This window comes from Delphinus delphis, chromosome 2, assembly GCF_949987515.2.
Source record: "Delphinus delphis chromosome 2, mDelDel1.2, whole genome shotgun sequence".
Classification (NCBI taxonomy): Eukaryota; Metazoa; Chordata; class Mammalia; order Artiodactyla; family Delphinidae; genus Delphinus; species Delphinus delphis.
The window spans coordinates 46,421,973-46,437,765 of NC_082684.1; the positions used below are offsets into that span (position 1 = coordinate 46,421,973).

A 15,793-nucleotide genomic window follows, 5' to 3' on the forward strand; every position below is an offset into this window, starting at 1 on the left:
TGTGGTCAAAGGTGAAATTGACATGAGGTGCACCAAGCTGCTCTTTACCCAAGTAAAGGGAAGATGGCTGGATCAGCGGTCACGTGTGCAAGGAACTCCCAAACCAGGGGGAGGTCTCTCAGCATCTGCACTGTCAAGTTTTCTTTCTCTGTCTCACTATCTACACATTCCCCCACGTATATACCAACGACACACACACTACACGTGAAACCCCTCCCAACTCCGCCCTGAAAACCCCCCAGTAATATCCCTGGGTTCATCAATCCAGAAATATAACTAGGATCAAAAATACCCCCAACAGATCACAACCAACTCAAGCTCCGTGTGCTGGCTCCCAGCCAACCAGCCGCTATTCATGCTGGCAAGACACGGTTTAAAAAAGGAAAGGCTTCTATAAGCTCAAAAGAATGCATGGTGACAGTTGAGGCTAAGCACTTTCTGCCTGGGTTCACTGGGGCATCTGTTTTGGTGACCTGGCCTCCCCGAGAGGAGAGCGAAGGATGGAGGGCTGGGCCCTACCTGGCTGTTGGAACATCAGCATATTCTGCGGTGAAGTGTGCACGGGCAGCGAGCGGGTCCTTTGGACTGAGCTGTGGGTGCGGCTTGGCATGCTGTTGCTGCCCCCGGGGTTGGCGAACCAGAGGTTCTAGGGAGAAACACGAAAGCAGAACCCATTACTCCGGACACCTGGGGGGGCCCACAGCCAGAATCCAGGAGGCAAGTACCCTGGGAGGACTCTCTGCTAACTTCTGGGAAAGGGCTTATAGGCCAGCGCGATCCATCTGCTTATTCAGAGAGAGGGGCTTTAGATTCCGTTCAGTCCCCCGCTTCCCCCCCACCCCACCCCCGGCGAAACGTCCTTAGCCTCAGGCTCCTCTCTAAGCCTCAACTTAATCTGGACACCAATCTCCCTTGCTAGCTCCAAAACTCTTTTTATCCCTTCTGTTGCCTTTGCTTTTCCTATCACTTTTCTAGGAAATGGGGGGAGTTCTATAAATGTCTGCAACGAAGAGCACAAACTATTTCAGGGCTCTCAGTTGATTTTCTCTCTGAGATTCTTACAATTTACTACAAAGCAAGGAGGAGAAAAAAGAACCTCTCAGCTGGCAAAGAGCTGGCACAAGTCAGCTTGTGTGTTTATTATTACGCGGGTGTCCTAGCAGTGAGTTCCTCTTGGGCCCATCTGGGGGCTTCCCACAATGGTCAGAGAGTGGGGCTTTTTCCTACCCTGTGCTGTTTCCCTGGGGGGAGTGAATCCTGCCTGTCTTGCCAGGAACTGTTTCCTGTTTTGTAAATCAAGCTCTCATCCCTTAGTTTCTCATGACAACCCAGAACCTCAGACTCACTTGGTGTCCCTCTAACCCCAGCCCCGATCTGCAGAGTCCCCACAGAGCAGGGGCTACACAGGTGGGAGGCGCTGGGTGGGAGGGTGGGAGTACTGGGACGAGGACCCAGGGGACAGAGGTTGTGGCTCTATATCCCATGGCGAGAATCTCTGGGCAGCCTGGCCTTGACCGCCTGAGAATGTTTCAATTCTCCCTGTGACAGCCTTTCTCAGGCTCCTTCCTGTGGGTTCTCCACCACAGCTGGGACCATGACAAAGGAGCTATTTGCCTCAGATAAAAAGGCTAAGAAGCCCTCAGATGCTCTGGAAGCCAAATTTGGAAGGCAGTGGGATCTGCTGGGGCAGGTCAAGGATCAAGGCAAAGAAGAAACAGGTCTTGCATTTCTTCCTAAAGGCCCCCTGTGTGCAGGGCCCCCAAGGTTAAAGCGGTCGTGGGGCAGCCTAAACAAAATCCCCACAAAGCCAGTTGCTGCCGTGGCCTCGCTTTGTCTTCCTGAGAAACAGTGCAAACAACCTCCGAGCCACAGGGACAACTGTCCTCAGTCTAGCCCCCCCGGGCCTCTCCTCTCGCCTTGGGGTTGTCTGAGCCTCAGGCCCTGAGCTGGGCCTGCCCACCCTCCTCCCCGGGGCCGAGCAGACCTGTCTTCCTTGTTTCATGATGGTGGGGTTGGCTGCGGTGTTGCGCTGGGTGGAGCTGACGAATCCGCTGGTGCCCAGGAGGCCAAGGCGGGCGGAAGGGACGTTCCGGGAGGGGATCTGGTACTGGCGTGGGTTCCGCCTGCCCATGCCACCGCCCACAGAGCCAGCCGTCGGGAGGGAGTTGGACTGCCCGAAGCCGCGGCTGTGAGAGCCAAGAGGGAAGAACAGAGGCCATCAGTCCCCCTCAGCCCTTCCCAACCCCCGGGCTGCCAGCAGGATGCCTCCTTGGGGTCTGCTCACATTTTGACCATTATGAGGTCTACGGGGGTCAGGGTTCTATGACTAAATGACAGCTAACATCTGAGAGCTAACATCACGTGCACCGCCCTGGGACTTTGATGTTGATTCTTCAATCCTCACGACAATCCTATGAAGTAGGCACTCTATCTCCATTTACAGCTGGAGAAGTAAAACAGAGAGCTTAATAATTTCTCAAAGGTCACACAGCCATTGGGGGGCAGTGCTGGACCATGAGCCCAGAAGGTTAACCCGTGTGCTCTACAGCCTTCTTCCACTGTGTCACGGGCCCTGAGCACTCACGTTCCTGTCAAGGGGCCACACGGTAAGAAAGCGGCAGAGCCAGGATCTGTGCCCCTTCCTTCAGACCACAGTCCGGTTCTGATGTCTGTCTGTACAGCAGACTTGGAAGGAGTGGCCTCTGAGCCCCACTAGAACGTAAGCTCCATGAGAAAAAAGATGGTGTCTGTCCTCATCAACCCTGCAGGTCCCTCCTGCCTGGATCAGCTCCTGGCGGTAAACGCAGGCTGAGTGAACGAATGAATGAGTCTCTGGCATTATAATCACCTCTCCAAATGGGAGAGCTGACCCCACGTCTGGGGCTCTGACTCCAGGTGAAGAGGAGGGATATGAGAATGAAGATGATGATGTTTGCAATCGCTCTGGACCTAGGACACCGACTGTTCCCCACTCCTCAGGCCCTCCCCAGAGAAAGACCCAGAGGTCACAGGCTTCGCCTGGGTCCACGCAGGGAGGCAGCCGCGGACCCGTGGCATCATGCTCGGACACCGTGCTCCCATTGGTCTGGTGACCTCAGTGCTGAAGAACTCATCCTCTCCAGCAGGCCTCAAGTTCTGGGAGGGTGCACGGCAGCCAGCAGGGTTTCAGGAACCAGCACATTCTTTCCAAGAAGAGTCAGCTTTAGTCATTCACTGATGTTTCAGTCAAAATGCTTTACCTCCGATGGCCACAAGATGGAATAGACTTGCTTTCCCAGCCACACAGGGGAGGTTTGTACCAAGCCTGTGCGGAGACTCCAGGAGGCAGAGCTGACGTAGTTTAACCAGATGATGGGGAGGGGAGGTGCTGCAAAACAGTTATTTCCTGAGGGAGAGAGGTGTGTGTGTGTGTGTGTGTGTGTGTGTGTGTGTGTGTGTGTGTGTGTGTGTGTGTGTGTGTGTGTGTGTGTGTGTGTGTGTGTGTGTGTGTGTGTGTGTGTGTGTGTGTGTGTGTGTGTGTGTGTGTGTGTGTGTGTGTGTGTGTGGTGGTGGGGTGGAGCATCTAAGTCATCAGCACAGTTGATCTCAGAAAGCGTTTCTTCCTTAGAATTCCTAAATTTCCTGGGGGGGCGCGCGGCGGGAGCAGGGAAGAGAATGCCACGGTGAGCTGGTGGCAACTGATTTCTGGGCTGTGTTTTTCCACTTCTAGGCTTTTGTGACCCAAAAGAATGGTTCCCAATTCCAGTCAGAGGCTCATGTACACGTGGTGAGAAGGACACTCACGGGTTCTAGGTCTCTTGGTTTATCTCATTCTTTCTCCCATTCTCCCCCTTTCTTCCTTCTTTTACTAAGGTTTAAAATGTTTGGTTTGAAAGAAGAAATTCAGGCCCAGAGGAGCAGAAGTAATCTCAAGTGATGGAAGAGACCTCCTCTGGGGTATGGACAACATGTGACAGGTGGAGACAAGGATCAAGTGGCTGTTTTGAGGGGTGGGGGGTTGTTTTTGTTTTTTAAACTATGAAAACTAGTCCTTTGGTTTTTGGAGCCAGAATTTTGGCCACCTGGTATGATGATTTAGTATTCTCCTAAGATTTTTCCTTATTTAGTGCAGACAGCTTTTTTGCTCATCTTCCTTTTTGGTTGGATTTTTAAAAAGTTATTTCATATGCAAAACAGAGCAGTCAGCGAGTGATCCTAAAATGATTTGTGCTTCCAGGCAGGCAAGACTATATTCTTAAGCAACATAATGTAGCCAGAGGATTCTGTAATGGGACATTTAGTCACGGGAGAAACGTGGACTCCTAAAGTTAGCATTCACAGAGCTGGTAGAGCCCAGAACATTCTGGGGATAGGCTGGATGGAGGGGAGAATTTGGTTAGGCCGTCGAATGACGGTGGACCTCACCGTGGTGTCCTAAACTTGGTTATTACAAAGTCAGGCTTATTGAGGCTTGCCGCTGCTGGTAACCAGAGTGAAAGCTTAAGTCACTTCAGATCACTAGGCTTAATGAAATAATCATTCTTTCTCGGGAGAGAACAAAGTGACAAACGTCAGTTTCCATTTCTCATTCTCTTGCTCTGCCCATCTGTGTCTTTCTGTGCTTTCCTACATCTAACCAACTGAGTTCATTTCCTTGAAATGACTGATAAAATAACATTAATAAGAACCAATTAATTTGGGATTTGTGATAATTCAAGGAGGGGCTGGGCTGCAGTTACCTTTGTATTATGGGAGAAACAGGTCTTCAAAGCAAATTAATAGCATAAAAAGATCCCAGAGGTAATATTTATGAGAATGAATTATTTTCTGGAGCTTCAGCAACTTCCAGTTGAACATCCATAATTGATGACTGCATTCATCCTGATCTAATCAATAAAAGGAGGACCAATCTGGCAAACCTTGGGTTAGCCCAATTCAAGCGTCAGTTGATAACACTGTAGAGGAGTCAAGGTTAAGGGGAACAGTGATGTGGACCAAGGACAGAGCAGGGCAGACGGAAGCAGCGGATGGCACTTCGGGGAGGAAGACAAAAGAGCTTGAAAGCTCTGTTTTCATCTTCAACTTCTGAATTCCTTCTTCCTCTTGGAACTTGTCTCCCAAGGGCCTGGTGTTACAAGAGGGGTCCGGATCTTCCTCCCCTTTCTTGGGGGTCAAGAAGAGGGAGAGCCTGGGAAGGGGGCAGCCCCAGGGAAGAAGGCTAAGGAGCAGGCCTCGCCTTTCATCTGGGCCCCCAGGAATCCTCAGGGTGCACAGGTGGTCCGCCCAACCCTCCAGGGAGGCTTGGGGCCAAGGAGCTGGCAATAGAGTATTGTTTTGTCTGACTCTCTTTTCTGCACATCATCCGGGGACCAGGAGAGCTGCCCGGCAACCGCAGTGGTTAAGAGCACTGACTCTGGAGCTGACGCTGGCCTGCCTGGTCCAAATCCCGGATGCCACTGCCTCCCAACTCTTCTGTAAATTGGGGTTGATAATAGCACCTCTACCTCATATGGCTGTTGCAAGGATTAAATGTATTAATATTCTTAAGTGCTTGGATACCCACTTGGCACAAAGTACATGCTAAATGTTTGTTTAATAAATAACTGTGTTATATATGCTGGAATATGATAACACTTCAATTTTTACATTAATCTTCAATGAAGACTTTTCACAAGTTCCAACTGGCCTTATCTCCCTGAAGTAATTTATAAAACAGTGATGTTTCAAGGCACACTTATGCAAATAAATGCCCAACCTTTTAACACAGACAGAGCTTCTACATATGCACTGAGAAATGAGTTCAGAACTTGCTAGGTGCAAGCGAAAAAAACGAGTATTTATCTGCTCATGTTGAAAAAAGTAAAACAGAATGTTGATTTTTCAGCATATCTGCATCATCGTCATTCCCTTGTCTCCCCAAAACTCCCTGTCATTGTTCAAGGCTTCCCTCTACCCCTCCCCGTGATTCCTCCCCCAGATTGTCACTGTAATTCACCTTTAATATGCAATTAGATTCCTCAACTTAAAACCAGATTAAGGTAATGGGTTCTAAAGTACAACGAGGCTTATTTTTAACGACATCCAAGAAGCTGAAGTACTATGAAAAATCAAGAATGGCACTGCTCCACTCTTAGATTGCAGCTCAGACCAAAATAGACTAGCACTGGGCTCTTCACCCTGCCACCAACTATAATTAGCTTGTCTGCAGCCAGAAGGGAGAAAAAATTACACTACCACTTAAGGTGTGGAGAGAACAACCCGTTTTTGTCCTTTCAGAGCCCCCTGTTGTGGGTAAACCACCAAGTGTTTTGTGGGCATTCGTTAGCTCGTACCCACTCCCCACTCGAAGCCCATCCAGACCAATGCCGTCATTTTGACCATGTCAGTTGAGTTCCCCAAGATCACATTCAGCTCTTCCTCTGGGAATTCTTTCCCTCTACAGCTTTTTCCCAACCCCACCTGTTTAAGGAATGTGATCTGGACTTGTCATAGGGCGCCCTGATAAACGAGGAATGATGCCCTGTGTAGTCCTGCCCCTGGAACCTAAGCAGACAGTGAGGTACTGGAACCACCATGCAGTACGAAGACTGAAATCCCAACATACTTTCTTTGCTGTCGATATCCTGATATGTCTAGAAGGGTTTTCCGAGGGAAAGACCGAAAGAGCTTCTGCACCTGCTGTTTCCATGACAACAATCGTTTTTTCTGTGTCTCTGTAAATGCCTGCAAAACAAACAGGACTTTTTAATGGGTGACGCAGCCTGGCATTAGAGGGAGAAACACGCGATTAATCGGGGAAACATCGGAGTCCTGCAGCTGCCTTTTCTTCACCTTGTTTCCAACCTGCTCCAAACAGCAGTCAGTTTTATTTGGGAGCTGCCTGTACTGAAAATTCAAGTTATTTGACATTGGAGGTGCCTGGTAAGGTACATGCATTAAGCTTTTGACAACCCTCGATTTTGGTTGCATCTCTGGCAGATCCATACCCTCTTTCCACTTTCCCCTGACTCCACTCTGGACTCTGTTTATTAACCAAGAATGAATTGCAAAATTGATTGTTGACTACTTGGGCTTTTACAGGCATTTTCATAATCCATGGAAATGCTAAACCACTCCAAAAAATCAATCTGCTTGACGGTGTGTGTTCACCCTGGAGTGGTCTGTGGGGCTTCGGAAAAGGGAATGTACTCTCGGCGTGTCTGGCCTCTGCTGAGCAATCTCCAGTTAAGGGGCCCCATGCTCTACACAACCCCAGTGCACCATTCCTCACCTAAATTTTGTCTAAGGTTTAGGAAAATGGGTAGATCTGATGCCTTCTCAAGTCTTTTCTAGTAAAACTGGTGTTTGGGGATGCTTTGCCTACTGCCCCATACGTAACACACTCTCACCTATATCATGTGTCTTTGTGTGTACAGCCTATGTACTCAAGCGAAGCCCAGGGAAGGACTTCACAGGGGCTATGAGACCCCAAGGCAGGGACTCTCAAATTCATGATATATTAGGATCCCCCAGGAGACTGTTAAAATGCAGATTTCTGAACCCCTTCTCCCCACCAGAGCCTGATTTCATAGATATGGAGAGAAGTCTAGGGGTTTGTGTTTGCAGCAAGTGCCCTGGGAATTCTGCTGCAGATAAGCCATGGCCATGCAGTGTTCTAGATGGTGAGGACTACACATGCAATACAGGAAACCCCTGTCAAGTGCCTAGAACTGTGGTCCACGCACTGTCATAAAGCCACTGGATCTGACTGACTAGCAGTAACAGTGATGGAGATACCATACCCAAGTAGTTTTGTCAATAAAGCATGAAATACTTTAAGTAGAAATAAATGAATACTTAGAGTAACAGACTATATGTCTGTTTCCCATAAAGGAAACAGATTCCTTAAACAGACAGAAAAAAATGACAGTTTTATTTTCTTCCAATGACACTTCATCTTTAAGGACCTGAACACAGGAGAGCTATGTGAACAAAAGCAAGAAGACGTTAGTCATATTGTGGAAAAGGTACTGACGACTTGCAAACCCCTTCCTCCTGGCTGACCTTAGCCAGATGCCACTGAGCACAGTCATCAAGGTGGACTTCCCCAGCAGGCACTCAGTGCCCCGTTAGAGATAAATGTGCTGACACGCCTTAAGGTGCATGGTGGATGGTCTCACGGCTAAAAGGTGAGGATGTGGTTCTCCTCTGTGGTCCCTCTCATTTGCTGGTGATGTTCAGCGAGTGTCCAGCTATACAGGAATAGCTTCAAAAACTGCAAAAGGCAAGCATTTCTGCTAGACTAATAAAGGGATGGGTAGATTCTGCTTCTGACCAGCTTATTCAGCCAAATGTTGAGCGAGGACACAAGATGCAGGTGCGCTGGTCAAGACGACTTGGGGAGGAGAGGAGAGTCCGGCCCAGTGGGTCAGTGGAAGCCTCTGGATGCAAATGGGCAGGGCTTGAATCCCTGCACATCTTTATGCAAGTTCCTCTACCTGAGACTCTGCTCCTTCTAAAAACTCAGGTTAATAATACCTCATCAAAGGGAACTTGTAAGGATTAAATGAAATTCACACACAAAGGGCACTTAGGATACTCAGAACATGCCTGGCTCTTCGCCATGGGTCACTGTGTGCTGCCCACAGACACTGACTAGGTTTTTCGGTTGCACGGACCAGCCCTTTGGTGGCAGCATATGAATGTCCATCACATTCATAAGCTTTGGTCTTCAACCCTTAAACTCCAACCAATGACTTCGAGGTCTCAGAACTACAACACTGAGCTGGTCTGGAGCCCACCTGAGTTTCCAAGTGACAAAGGAGTAAATGGCTCACTTTACAGATGTGCATTCAAAGCGCTTCCAGGGACACTGGTTCATATGTGACATCTCCCCTGGCGGCAAGGAGCACCCAAGAAGATGGAAATGTTTATGCCCCCTCAGAGAGGTCAGCTCATCCACTCAGCAGCGGGGCAACAGGCTCACGTAGTTGGGGCTGCAGATGGGAACGGGCCCCTCAGGAGTGCTGAGCGTGTGGCTGTTCTCAGTCCTGGGAGCTGCGGCTGGGAGGCTTGGAGAGGAGCTAGACCATGGCTGGTAATGAGTGATTTCTGAGAGCTGCTTCCCATGTGTGCCTGCAAATAGCACTCGGTTGTGGGAGCTCTGCTATCAGCTGGGATGCCAGCGCCTCATCTCAGCCGGCTCCAGGCAGCTCTGGGTTGCGCTGGCAGCAGCCTCCTCGGGGGCTGGAGGGGAAGGAAGACTCCAGACTCCAGAATGCCCAGACACAGCCGGTCAGCCACTTCTGAGTTCTCTGTCCCTGTCAGGCCCAGACCCATATGTCTGTCTGGATGAAGATGTGTCCTACAGCTCTTGTGGCTGGATTACAAGGGTCATAAAGGGGGCAAGAGCTCTTCTTCCCAGAACCTTCTCAAGACGGCAAGGAGGCGAGAAGCCTGGGCTTATAATCCAGGAGATGAAGTGACTGGTCTCGGAAATAAGATTCAGAACTTTCCTGTCCTTTTACTCCTCTAGGGATTTGGCTCCTTTGTCCCTGGGGAGGAAGGAAGGTGTCTCGGCAGTCAACACCCTCCCATCCACTGGCTAAAGAACAGCAAGATCGGGCTGTGAAAGGGAGCCCTGTGTCTCGGAGCCCCGGCGAGTCTCCAGCCCGGTTGGAGACTGTGCCTCGACAGGGCCTCGCGGGGAGGGTGGGTTCTGCACACACAGAATAACCCGAGGCGGTGGAAAATTATTCAAACGTGTTCCCTCTACTCAAACTCAAATCATAAAAAGCCTCAAACACCATTTTCCCTCCCGAAGCAGAGAGCTGGCCCCTCCATCCTGACATGGATGCAGGCAAGCGGGCAGGGCACAAGCTCCTTTCTGCCCGTGACTCCCGTCCGTGACGTGCCCCCCTCCCCTGCAGTCAGGGGAGATGAGCCCACACGGGGCCACCTTGGCACCTGTCACTTGGAGCTCCAGGGAGGAAAAGGGGAAAGACACAGAAAGGAGAGCCAGGACGCCCAGGGAGGGCACGCACGACGGCAGGAAAGGGAGAAGCGCCAGGCCACAGCGTCGGGGCTGGCGTGGACCAATTAGGAAGCTAGCGCACCATCCAACGGAGGCAGCTGGAGGACTCGTTACTTTGTCTCCTGGGCTCAGCAGACTGGAGGCGAGGTGGGAGGGAACTTGTCCTGCAGTATCTTCAAGGCTCAGTGCTGAGTGTGGGCGTGGGAGAGGAAGCAGGGTTCCGGTGTGCTTTTTCAGAAATGTTAATGCTCCCCTGATCAGACCCCGCTGAAGCCTACTCCAAGCATCCTCGGCCCCTCCGAGCGCTGCTCCCTCTGCCTGACTGCTCTCTTCCGCTTCCTCATGGACCAAGACTTTCCCACTAAGATTCTGCTCGCCCTTCAGGTCTGGCTTGGACGGAGTGCCTCTGGGCTCTGGGTAGGTACCCGCCTCCTGGGCTCCAGTTCCTCGGAGGTGGCCTTATTGTCATATGTGTGGTGACCTGTTTTCCTTTTGTCTCACCCACTCCCCTCCCACGGGAAGCTCCCTAGCCAGGGGCAGGATCTAGGTACTTAATAAATATCTACAGAATGAATGAGCTCTAAAATCCATCCCCTGTTCTTGCCTTCTCTCCTTCCTATTGATTTTTTGCTGGCCCAAATGAGAGCAGTGTCAGGATTGGACATTGAAAAGGGTGAGTGGGAGTTTGGGTGGAGGCTACCTAGAGATTGTCACACTGAGTGAAGTAAGTCAGAGAGAGAAAGACAAATATCATATGTTATCACTTATATGTGGAATCTAAAAAAATGGTACAGATGAACTTATTTACAAAACAGAAACAGAGTCACAGATGTAAAAAAAAAAAAACTTACGGTTACCAAGGGAGAAAGCGGGGTGGGGGGAGGGATAAATTGGGAGATATTGGGACAGACATAGACACACTACTTTATATAAAATAGATAACTAATAAAGACGTGCTGCATAGCACAGGAAACTCTACGCAATACTCTGTAATGACCTCTATGGGAAAAGAATCTAAAAAAGAGTGGATATATGTATACGTATAGCTGATTCACTTTGCTGTACAGCAGAAACTAATGCAACATTGTAAATCAGCTCTACTCCAATAAAAATTAAAAAAAATAAAACCAATTCTTATAAGAATCACAAGTCAAAATACAGCAGAATAACCACCAAACCACATACAACATACACACAGACACACGTTATTTCTTCTGTACGCTCTCCTTTTCTCCCCGCTCTCCTCCAATTTTCCTGAGCTCAAAGGGAAAATGTTTCCACACCCCCGGGGCTAGGTGGCAGGACTGTGGTCAGCCTCCCCAGGCTCGGTCCCTCGGGCAGGCTTCCGGAGCCGGACGTTTCTCTCAGGCATTTGCCCCCAAGTCAGAGCTCAGTCCAGGTGAATCTCTGGACCCCAGAGTAATACGCAAGCTGCGTTTAGGTTTGAAGCCACCACAGCCACGTTCTGCCCGAGCTATTACTAATGACCCCCCGACTCAAACACAAGGTGTTGGAGACCCAAATGATCACACCACAGAAACTCTGAGAACCACTTTTAAGCAATGAGAAAAAGCAGTTTCGTGAAACCTGTCACTACTCACCTCATGGATTAGACACTTGTCTATGAGCTGTAAATAGGAACTTATATTCTCCTCATCGGGTCTGGAGACCAAGAGCTGTGTGCACACTGGGAATTAAAAAAATAAAAAAGGGAAGGTGAATCAGAGAAATGTACACCCATCCTAACCTCTGAGATCTGCCTCTGATTTCCTTTCAGGACCAATATTTTGAGAGGTATGTGTGACTGTGGCTTTATGTCACGTTCACAAAAAAGGCCAGGAGGCTCCTCATTCCACTGAAGTCAAAGGCTTGGTTACCACAGGAGCCCTTGCCTCCAGAAGCCCCTTTGGTTAATTCCACGCATACCATTCTATATTAAGCCTTCTGCAACCCTGCCCACTCTGGGAGAGGAAGAATGCAGCAGCGTCCGGAGCCCTGTCTTTGAAAGAGGTTCCTTTTGAGAGGGAGTTCAAAGGCATTAAGACCATCAGCCCTTATCAGAGAGCAAGAGCCGTAATTTTGTGAATGAGCCGCACATCTCATCCGGAGGAGTGAGGCTGGCACGCCTCTTAGGATGTGAGGTGTGTGGGCACAGCACACGAGCAGGGAGACTGCTACTCAATCACAGGAGGGTGATTTTCTCAAAGCGGTACCCACATTTATACATGCACAGGCTCACATTCACCTACACACTCGAGGAAGTTCTCGTAGAGACAGAGCAGAGCTAGTCTGCAGGTGGAGGACACAACCCCCCTGGACAGGTCATGGCCACGCTAGTGTAGCCCATTCTATTCTCATCCTAGAGGTCCTGAGGCTCTGATTTTGATGGGAATGTTTAGAAGGCCAGGTGGAGATGGTTTGACAAAGACGTCAGTGAGAAGTAAAAATGCCCCGCCATGAAGCTTGAAACCGGGCATCGGGATTCCTTTCTCTCCCTGATCCTGCATAACCAACCTGTCACAGAATCCCATTTATACCATCTCACGTAGATTTTCAGTATAGCATTGTTGGTAATAACAAAACGTGGAAGCCATCTCAATGCCCATTCATTGTGGCCCTGTTAAATTATGGTTTATGCATACAGGGGAATAGTACGCAGCCTTTAAAAAAGAATGAGGTGGTGCTTTTGTATTGCTAGAAATACTGAAAGCATATCATGTAAAAAAAACAAGCTGCAGAGAAACATGTAAGCAGGACCCGTGTGTGTGTAAAAAGGATGCTCATGAGCTTGTACATGATTATAATGTTTCTGAAGGGATATTCCGCACCGTTTAGAGTGGTTACCTCTGAGGACGAAGATGGCAGGGCCTGGGGTGGAGGTGGGCGTATTTTTCACCTTTCACTATTTTGTTTAGCTTTGATTTTTTATGTAGAGCATGAATTAATTTTATAATTTATTTGAAAGTAGTTAAATTTTAAAAAGACACCATGTCAGAGGACTGCGAGTCCCCTGAGGGCAGAGCCCACATGGGTCTTGTCACAGGGAAGGGGGGTGATGTACCACACTCTCAGATAACCACGCCCACCCGTACCTCCACCCATGGGGCCATCTGCTCTAATCCACACAGCAAAGAGCCCACTTGGGGGTGGGGGAGAGTGAGAAGGTGGCGGGACCTACCCGGACCAGGAAGCTACCAGCATTTCAGCTCCAAGGGATGCTACAAACCATCTCCTCTGAGCCAGATTTCTACAGATTTCAGTCTTTTTAAGGACATGTACCATAGGGAGTGTCTCACTGCGCCTGTAAGATTCAGCTGTCCTTTTCGTTAGAACCCAGTTTTAAATGGTCTGAAATATTGCACAATGGAAGAGAAAAAACTTGTTTCCCCTTCCCAAAGGAAAAGTACTGGTATTCACTACATTTTTTAAATAATCGAGATTTTTTGAGAAATACCCCATCAAGCACAAATTATTCTAGTGTCAGACTGGGTCAAGGATATGTGCATAAGGGCCGGGCACAGGGCAGTCAGAGGCAGAAGGGGCGCTCTTACACAAAGGACCACGTGGGAATTCTATCCTGCCTTACAGACACACACAGTGTGGCTGTGGTACCTTCTGTGGCCCGTGGGAAGGCTGCCTTCAGCCTGAGCGTCCAAAGGCCCGAAGAGCGCTCCGCCAGCAGGGCCCAGGAGGCCCTGGTCTGAGGAAGTGGGAGAGAAGGGAGCCAGGGTGAAGGAAGACGCCTTTGGGGATCAGAGAGCTTGAAATTCAGATCCAAATACCTTAACCTCTCCGGGCCGCACTTTCCTCATCTATAAAATGGGCTAATGACATGTACTCTGGTAGTTTGCCTAGCACCCTGGGGAAGGCTCTCGGGAACTGGGAGCTCTGGTCAGTGGTGTCGAGAAGAGGAAAGGGGAGGCGGGAGAATCGGGTCCTACCTTTCCCCATGACACGTGTGAACTGCCCAGGGAGATCCCCCTCTGGCAGGGGGGTGACAGCCAGCTCCCCGTCACAGCTGCTCAGCTGGTGCGGTTGGAGCCCGCCACTGGCCCCAGCCGAGGCAGTGGCCGTGGCTCCCGCGGCCGCGGCGCTCTCTTTGCAGTCGGGGCTCTGGCTCTCCGGGCCCATCAGCGAAGGAGGGTGTGAGGCCTGGGACTCCCGGCGGCGAGCCTCGGGGGTGGCGCCTGGGGAGCTGTAGGCCTTGATGGGAGTCAGGATCATTTGGTGCAGCTCCTGGAGGGGGATGCGCAGGTTGCCCCCCTCGATGATGTCCTGGATGGTCGGAGGGAGAAGACCTCCATGAGGGTCAGGAACTGGGTGACCCTCCTCCATGCCGCCCCACCTCTTCCCCGAGCTGTTCCCACGCAGGGCTCAGGGCTGCTGACCCCTTCATTAGAATGTTCTTTGGAAGAGCAACCATTGAAAACTGAATCATTCTATTGTTAGCCCAGGCAGAAAACTTGGAAAATACATACAGGTATGGCAAGGAAAATATGATCACTTTAAAATCCCACTATCTAGTGATGATCACTAAAATGATTTCGGCGCATCTCCTCCCCCGGCTCCCTCAATGCCTTTCTTTCAAATGCATTTATTTAGTTTACATGCACACACTTTAGAAGCTGTATAACAAAGTTATACAGGGTCACATGGTGGCTTCCTGACCTGCGTGTGATTTGTTGTAGATGAAGGAACGTGCTCATTCACACCTTCATTCAGCGCATGATACAAGCAACACAGGCGGTGGTTAAAAGCACAGACTCTAGGACAGATGCCTGGGTTTGAATTCTGATGCTGCTGTGTGACCTTGGGTAAATGACTTAACCTCTCTGTACCTCAGTTTCCCTGGGGATAAAATGAAGGTAACAGTAGGACCTGCCTCATCAGGTGGTTGTGATGATGTTAATATTTGTAAAGCTGCAGGTTTCGGTGTTATGTGCTTCTTTGTTAAATCTATAAGTATGTTTTGGGTGTTCTGACCTGCTGTGCACTGGGCTAGGCATGGGGATATGGTGAGAAAGCCAGTAGGATTCCCTCAGGGAGTTTACATCCTGCCATGAGATGAACATTCATCATGCTAGAGACTAAGGCACAGGGCAGGGCTGCTGGGACGGGGTGACATTGGAGCAGGAACCCAGTTGAGCCTGAGCTGCAGGTTCCCGGGAGTGCTCCAGGCAGAGGGCACAGGCACTGAGGTGGGAGCCTGGAGTGTGTGAGGAACAGCAAGGAGGGCTGGGGTAGAACAGGGTGGGGGAGGGGAGGGGTGGAAAATGAGGTCCAAGGAGCCATGGGGGCCTGAGTGTAGGAGTCAGCAGTCTGGGGCAGGGATGCAAGAATTTCTTCTACATGAGATGAGAACTGTATATACTATACAGGCAGACCTTGGACATATTCCGGGTTTGGTCCCAACCACCTCAATAAACCAGTTATCTCAATAAAGCAAGTCACACAAATGGTTTTTGTTTTCTGGTGTATATAAAAGTTATGTTTACACTACACTGTAGTCTATTAAACATTCGATAGCATTATGTCTAAAAAAGACAATGTACATACCTTAATTAAAAAATACTTATTGGGGCTTCCCTGGTGGCACAGTGGTTAGGAATCTGCCTGCTAATGCAGGGGACACGGGTTTGAGCCCTGGTCCGGGAAGATCCCACATGCCGTGGAGCAACTAAGCCCGTGCGCCACAACTACTGAGCCCGCGCGCCTAGAGCCCGTGCTCCGCAGCAAGAGAAGCCACCGCAATAAGAAGCCCACGCACCACAACGAACAGTAGCCCCCGCTCACCGCAACTAG

The 15,793-nt window shown here is 49.9% G+C and overlaps 1 protein-coding gene across 4 annotated transcripts in view; it reads right to left on the minus strand.

Moving 5' to 3' along the window:
- The window catches only part of SAMD4A (sterile alpha motif domain containing 4A), a 236,884-nt gene that overhangs the window by 17,607 nt on the left and 203,484 nt on the right, over window positions 1–15,793 (minus strand). For all 4 annotated transcript variants that reach the window (XM_060004534.1, XM_060004532.1, XM_060004531.1 and 1 more), the window contains 5 exons: window positions 13,933–14,266; window positions 11,593–11,678; window positions 6,584–6,702; window positions 1,985–2,186; window positions 520–646 (listed from right to left, as the gene is read on the minus strand). In XM_060004534.1, coding sequence (XP_059860517.1) covers window positions 520–646; window positions 1,985–2,186; window positions 6,584–6,702; window positions 11,593–11,678; window positions 13,933–14,266 — 868 coding nt within the window. The remainder of the gene's footprint in view (window positions 1–519; window positions 647–1,984; window positions 2,187–6,583; window positions 6,703–11,592; window positions 11,679–13,932; window positions 14,267–15,793) is intronic.